Here is a 6,863-nt window from a genome sequence, read left to right as displayed (position 1 = left end):
AATAAATATTTATATGAATATCGGGACAGGAGCAGGTAGGGAGTGCTTCCCCAACCCCATTACACTTCAATTTGGGGACAAGATTTTGTCCCTACCTCTGTCTTCATCTCAGCTATTGTCCATTCCTATTAAATTGTGGAGCATAATTAATTGCTCCGATAATTCATTACCTTACACAAAGGATTCGCGGATCGACCTCTTAAAATTTGGTTACACTGGTTTTGATTATTAAAAGGGGGCTCCGTTTTTAGGGTTAATAAGAGAAATAGAGAAGAAACATAGAGAGTTGTGAAGTGTGCGATTTTTCTCTTTTAATTTCTTGTTTATCATATTGAAAAAACTGCATCGTTTAAAGAAGGAAGTAATCTCACATTGAGGCGAATCTCTATAATTTTTTCATTTTTACTTGATTTATTTTTTGGGTTTCTTATTGCTCTTTATTCTAATTCTTAACAATCCCCCCACTCTTTTTGGCGTGGGTCTTGTCCTCGTAGGGAATACTACCATTTCAAGTAAGGGACCACAAAAACAAAAAAGCAAAAAAAAAAAAAAAAAACAACAACAACAACAACAAACAAAAGCTAAAGGACTAATTTTGTCAAAAACAAAAGTTTAAGGGCCAAAATCATACCATGCTTATAATTTAGAGACTAAAGTGCTTCTATATGAGACTGCATCAATTATATAAATGTCAAAGGAGAATTCATAGTAAGGTATCAAAAATTATCTTATTTTGAATTGTTAGATCACGAAAAAATCATGAATTTTACTTGATTTCATGAAAATCTGACGACGTCCAAAGTTGGCGTTTTAATTTTTATCTCATTTCATAAAATTTTTTCTTTCAAAATTTTAGGAGGAGGTTTAACATTCATTAAAAATCGAATTGTTTTTACTACGCAAAAAGGAAAAAAAATTAAGGAAAAAAATTTGTGATAAGTCCTTCTTTCATTGTAGAATTCTCCACATCAGCTAGTCCGGCAGCCTGCATTTGATTTGGTATTGCTTTAAAGCATCGATCTCCGACTGAAGTTCTATGTAAGTTTGTAGAAACAGTCAAAAAACCATTATTTCAATATTAAAGAAGAAATAATATATAAATATTATTTTATATTATAATTTGTACGGTTCTTAAAAATGTGATGTTAATTTAGATTTACCATTAGAATTTATATTGAAATCTTTTCAGGTGATTCTAACTTGATAAATTCTAAAAATACGTGGATTTATTAAAAGAAAGGAAAAACATAACAAGAAAAGGAAAAAATTGAAAAATTAAAAATTAAAAACTGTCTACTAATTCTTATACATCCTCAAGTGTAGTATACTCTACCTACATATTAGATCGTCAAATTACAAAATGAACAAGAGCTGAATTTTGTGGCATCTAGATTGACGTACACCGGAGTTTCAGGTTGTTAATTTTATAATTTGCGTTCGTAAAATTCAACCTCAAACTCTGAAACTTGGAACAAACTGAATCTCTAATGTCAACCTAAATGCCACAAAATTAACTATTGTTCAAGGGTGATGCAAATAATTTAATAATTGCATTTAAAATTAAATTAACAAATACAAGTAATTTTAAATAGAACAAGTGCTTACACAGTTAGTTGGCATCAAAATTTGTCTTGTTGATCATCACTGCAATGCTCCTTCAACGTCCTACACATATGCACAGATAATTATTAGAAGACGTATAACTATTTTAATTTAAACAAATATATTCAAAATTATTTTATTGGCTGCAAAAGGAATCAGATGAGAAGAATAATTCATACTTTTATTCACCAAAAAAAAAAAAAAGAAAGAAATCGCCAACGAATTGAACAGAAATTTCGAAAGCAATATTGAGTGACATGTACAACATTAGATTATAAAGAACAACAATTTCTTTGGCTGAATTGCTATGGAAAAATATCATATTCCTATCACTAGATAAGTAAAGAATGAACGTTTCAAAGTCGATTATATTGGGTTGAAGTGCAGATGGGGATGATTTCTCCTGCTGTGAGGTTACTATATTAATTAATTCTTTCAAAACTAAGCAACTATTATAAAATAGAGTTACATATAGAATATAACTTAAAATTCAACCATTTATATTTTTCAGCAAAATTTATTAGGATCTACAGGAACTCTAAACAAAAAACCACTAAAATTATCTTCAATCCTTCATTCAAACGTATTATTAGAAACAAAACAAAACCCTGGCCAGAATAACAACAAAAGAAAAAAAAATATATATGTGAACAAATATTAGAATTAGACAGAAAGAAATCAGCAGAAGAAGAATATTATCTAAAACTCCGGCCACCAACAAATATCTGACCAAAACAAAAGGAAAAAAATTTATTAAAAAAAAAAAGAAAATTATATTGAGAGAGAGAGAGATTTAGAGGAAGAGCTGAGGCCTGAGAGTGAGAGCTAGGGCTGGCACAGATGAGTGTCTAATAATAAATAGTTTTTTAGACGTCGTCTATTGAAATACAACACTATATAGGCCACATCTATGGTGCGAACTGCGAATTAAGTCTGTTGTCCTTTTTCTTAAGATGTAAATTTCTTCCATCTCTTTGTAAAAACTCTCATAATAATTTTGCATTGCTCTTATAATAATTCACAGGTTTCTTGCACCTCTTGAATTTTCTTAAAGTCTGTATCTTAATAATTTTCTTTACAATGCTGTATCTCTACGCTGCTGCATGTTTTAAATGTCTAGAGCTTCTCAAATGCAACGTCAAATGTTATTAAATTTAGCAATATGCTATACTTGGGCAGTAAATTTAGCGAATGTTATTTTTAAGTATATTTTATTTTAAAATAATTTTTTTAGTAATTTATTTTAAAATAGTTTAAAAATACAATGATGTAATGACTATAAAGTCTGCGTGTTATTTTTAAGAGTCTGCGTGTTAAAAGGATCATATACATACAAATTGTGACGATTTTTTAGAGATTTTTGTGCAATTCGAAGGTCCTCCTCTCTCTATCTAAAAGCAAAAGATTTTTATTTTTTATTTTTTTTATTTTTTCAAGAGAAAAACCCAGAAAGTTCTTACATGCAATAAAACAGTAAAAGGCAAGACAACTCAAGGGTGAAAGCAACATATACATTCGAACCCCAGCCTTGCACATTCTCAAAACTTGATTAATTTTGTAATTATTAGACACAAAAGCGACCTTTTCCTCCTATAATGGTGGAACTAGAGATGCTGTTTCAAAAAGGGTATTTTTAAGAGGCACCTCTTTTGTAACATTCTGCATTTTATTTTTATATATATTTAGGTTTAGCCTTTTAGATTGTTTAAGACCCGCACAAAAAATTTGAATTTTAAATGTCAAAATTAAGAATTGTGATTTGAGTATACCTTCTATACTCGCCCTTAACTTTTGAGTTGGTGTCAATTTAGTTGGAAGATGCTCAAAAAGTATGATATACTAACTCTTCCTTTTTATTGAACAAAAAAATCCCAGCAAATAGGATATTGTGCAGTAGCAAAGACCATAAGTAAAAACATTCATATAAACCCTATATTACAGTCTTAAAAAGCTACAAAATCTGAAAGAAAAAACCTGCTCCTTCTAATCTGGCAAAATGAAGAGATCTTCAAATATCAAAGGTATCGCATTACACAAGACACTCTGTACATGAATATTGAATGTGGCGACAAATTTTTAGTCTCAATGGTTCCCTTTAGGCCCCAATTTGTGCAATTTTATATGTTTTATTTGGACGTCTTGTCTGCATACAGGGCATGAACCATGTCTAATGAGCCATTGGTCCACACATCTCAAGTGAAAAGTGTGATGGCAAAGAGGCAAACTCCTTACAATCTCTCCCACTTCAAGATCCTAAAAACAAATGGATGGATAAAGTTAATCCACAGATAAGTGATAATTAAATACAGAAACTCTCTCTAAGTCGAAAATTTTTGTAGTATGCACAAGTTTCATTTTGATAAAGCAATTATTATCCCCTTTTTCACATTTCCAAATGTGCATATATGGTAATATTCTAAACCGACTATACAGATGAAATATTGAAAGCCTTCCCAGAAACGGATTAAGACCTGCAAACATATCGCACAGCAGATACTCTGAGCTGTCTTAGTTTCCTCCAAAACCTCGTGACAAGGCAATCTCTTCAGCAAATCCCTTGACAGCCCTCTCGATGCAACTGTCTCATTAGCATCATGAATCTCATCATTGCTAAAATTGGCTAAATTAACCTGCTAGTTCCGACAAAAAATAGGCCACAGCAAGATATCAGTTTTCGGTTGCCGATGTTATCTATTCTTCTCTACAAAAAATGTCTCGTCGTGAACTCATGACAAAAGTGGCAGGAGGAGGCAATTAACAAAGCATGTTTTAAACGTGTGATAAAAGAGGGAAGTCCGTCTGCTTGCTACCAACTATAGTGGGAATGTCACATGTGAATGCAAAACAAATGGCTCTGGATTTTAAATATTGAGAAAGAAGAGAGAAAAAGAAACCTGCCAATGGTTACTAGTTAGCATTGCTGGTGTAAAGTGCTCCTCTATAAACCTCCCACGAAGAACTTCTTCTGTAAAATCAGCCTGAAGCAAAAATATGGTGTTGGTCTACAAATAAAACAGAATGATAGAAGCCTGCGATTTTATGGCACTTATAAAGAGTCTACAGAAAAATCATGCCATGAATGGATAAATAATGTACATAGAACTCCCTAAGGACCTGAGCGAAACACGGTTCTACTATCTGGCTAGCCAAGTTTGACCGAAAAGGTCCCAAGCTTATCCCTAAGTTTGGATGAAAGTAGATCAAGTCCAGTTTTTGGCAGGACGGAAATCATGAACATGGAAAGATGGAAATCATGAACATGGAAAGCAGGAAAAAGTAGACCATAATGTCTGATACACTAACCATAGCGGATGAGCTCCGTGCTCCAGATTGATCCAGACACAAGAAAGCGCGGGAAGCCTCAAAAATCTCCAAAGAGAGTATAGCCCCAGCAATCGCACCAAGTCCTGCTCCACGGGCAATACCGCTATCAGAAGCCTTACCAGCTAAAGCGCCGGCAATAGCTCCTGCAAAACATCCAACTGAAACAGGACAGAAAGGAGATTAATTACAGACATAAAGGAAACAGGGAAAAATAACGATGACGGTTCCTGGCTACCCATAATTTCCATAATCCAGTTTTGTACATAATTGTATACAGGAATTTGATACTGCAGTAGTAAAAATACTTCAACACAATCTGCCAGAACATACAAAAACACACATAGCAATGTTTAATGCCTAATAAGCTGTATACAATTAACTCAAAACAACACAGAAAAGAAGAAATCCGCTACAACAGGGGAAAAATAAATCCAGTATCTTATGAAACGCCAATAGTTATTTCTTTCACTAATATGTTCCTTTTCAAAATTCAACACTGACCTTAACATATTCCTTATACAGAACTGCATAGAGGAAAACCCATTATTCACATGCTATTAAATCAATAGTAAAAACACAAAAGATTCAGGGTAAAAACTAAACAAAAAAGAATCATAAAGACAAAGGCAACAAATCTCAATTACCGCAAGCAAAGAGGAGAAGCAGAGCCCAAGTGATCCCGGACACAAAAAGGCGGGGAATACGTTGAAGAAAGCCGCCATTTTCGAAGCTTCCAGTCTCCATAACCGGCCTCTGCTAATTTCCATAAATATGTTAAAAGAGTATAATGGTAAGTAAGAATGAAAACCCTAGCTCATAATTTGAATTGGGATCGAAGGGAATTGAATACAAATAAGAAGAGAAAAAAAATTGAGTGAAGATTTTTGGGGATCGCGAAGTTTTGGGGATTGATCAGTATGGTTTGTTTTGGGCAATGAAAACAGAGATTTGGAGATTAATTGGGGCAAGAGAGACACGGAAAGATCAAATACATATAAAGAATGTGAAAACTTTGAACAAATGAGAAACTAATGGCAGGGCAATTACGAGTCATCTTTTTGGTGGAAGGGTACATATAAAGAATGTGAAAACTTTGAACAAATGAGAAACTAATGGCAGGTCAATTACGAGTCATCTTTTTGGTGGAAGGTTAATCACGAGTCATTTCTATGATTCCTCAATCATTGTCGTATCTCAAAGCACACAGTTCAATATCTTCGTTTCTTTCGCTGACATAACGACTAAGTTTTTTTTTTTAAATTTTTTTTTTACAACATTTCCAATTTTAAATCTCTCGCAGGAACTTTTGCAATTTTAATAATTGCGCCCCAATTTCAAGATGTTCCTAAGTGATATATGTTCCTCTCTAACTTTAAAATATCATAACAGTATTGCTCTTTTGATAGTTTTTGGACAGATTACATCATATGTCTAAAGAAATTGGGAACAATGGCTTACTTTTCATTGAATAAAGGTGAGGTATATATACACGTACAAGATGAGATTGGGTTGTTGACCAAATCTCAATTAATAGTCAATCAGAATATTCTAGATTTAGCTAATTACCTAATCTATGGGATTTGCTATCAATTCAAAATATTTACAACATCTACAGAAATACACAATTCATTAATTAATAAATTAATTCCTCTAATATGCCCCCTCAAGATAGAGCTTGGGTAGAGAGTCCAATCTTAATCTTCAAAAGTTGAAAGCGAATGCGTGGAAGAGGCTTGGTCAAGACATCGGCTAGTTGATCTTCTGAGGACACATGAGTGACACGTAAAGCTCCACTTTGTACTTGATCACCACTTTGTACTTGATCACGAATAAAGTGATAATCAATTGCAACATGCTTCATTCGTGAATGGAAGACAGGATTGGAACAAAGATGAGTTGCACCAACATTCTCACAATAGATAACTGGAGCAGCAGGA

General features: G+C 33.1%; 1 protein-coding gene across 2 annotated transcripts; it reads right to left on the bottom strand.

Annotated features, from left to right (window-relative positions):
- Positions 1-3,452: 3,452 nt before the first annotated feature.
- On the bottom strand, positions 3,453-5,949 carry LOC21391954 (NEP1-interacting protein-like 2). 2 transcript variants are annotated; one of them, XM_024161291.1, is made up of 5 exons: positions 5,571-5,949; positions 4,906-5,084; positions 4,497-4,580; positions 4,074-4,235; positions 3,453-3,855 (listed from the first exon to the last, which is right to left on the bottom strand). In XM_024161291.1, the coding sequence occupies exons 1-5, from the start codon at positions 5,668-5,670 to the stop codon at positions 3,685-3,687; spliced, it is 696 nt and encodes a 231-aa protein (XP_024017059.1). In that variant the 5' UTR covers positions 5,671-5,949; the 3' UTR covers positions 3,453-3,684. The 2 variants fall into 2 exon arrangements, with proteins under 2 accessions (XP_024017059.1, XP_024017060.1); XM_024161292.1 differs by having other exon boundaries at positions 4,074-4,232.
- Positions 5,950-6,863: the final 914 nt, after the last annotated feature.

This window comes from Morus notabilis, unplaced genomic scaffold (assembly GCF_000414095.1).
Source record: "Morus notabilis unplaced genomic scaffold, ASM41409v2 Scaffold1202, whole genome shotgun sequence".
NCBI classification, from domain to species: domain Eukaryota; kingdom Viridiplantae; phylum Streptophyta; class Magnoliopsida; order Rosales; family Moraceae; genus Morus; species Morus notabilis.
The sequence above is the reverse complement of the archived record's forward strand: the minus strand, read 5'-3'. Positions and strand labels throughout refer to the sequence as shown.

Coding starts and splice junctions, on each gene's coding strand:
- LOC21391954 (XM_024161291.1), bottom strand. CDS start 5,670: ATGGAGACTGGAAGCTTCGAAAATGGCGGCTTTCTTCAACGTATTCCC. Junction 5,085..5,570: donor GCTTCTCCTCTTTGCTTGCG/GTAATTGAGATT, acceptor GTCCTGTTTCAG/TTGGATGTTTTGCAGGAGCT. Junction 4,236..4,496: donor TAACTAGTAACCATTGGCAG/GTTTCTTTTTCT, acceptor TGTCGGAACTAG/CAGGTTAATTTAGCCAATTT.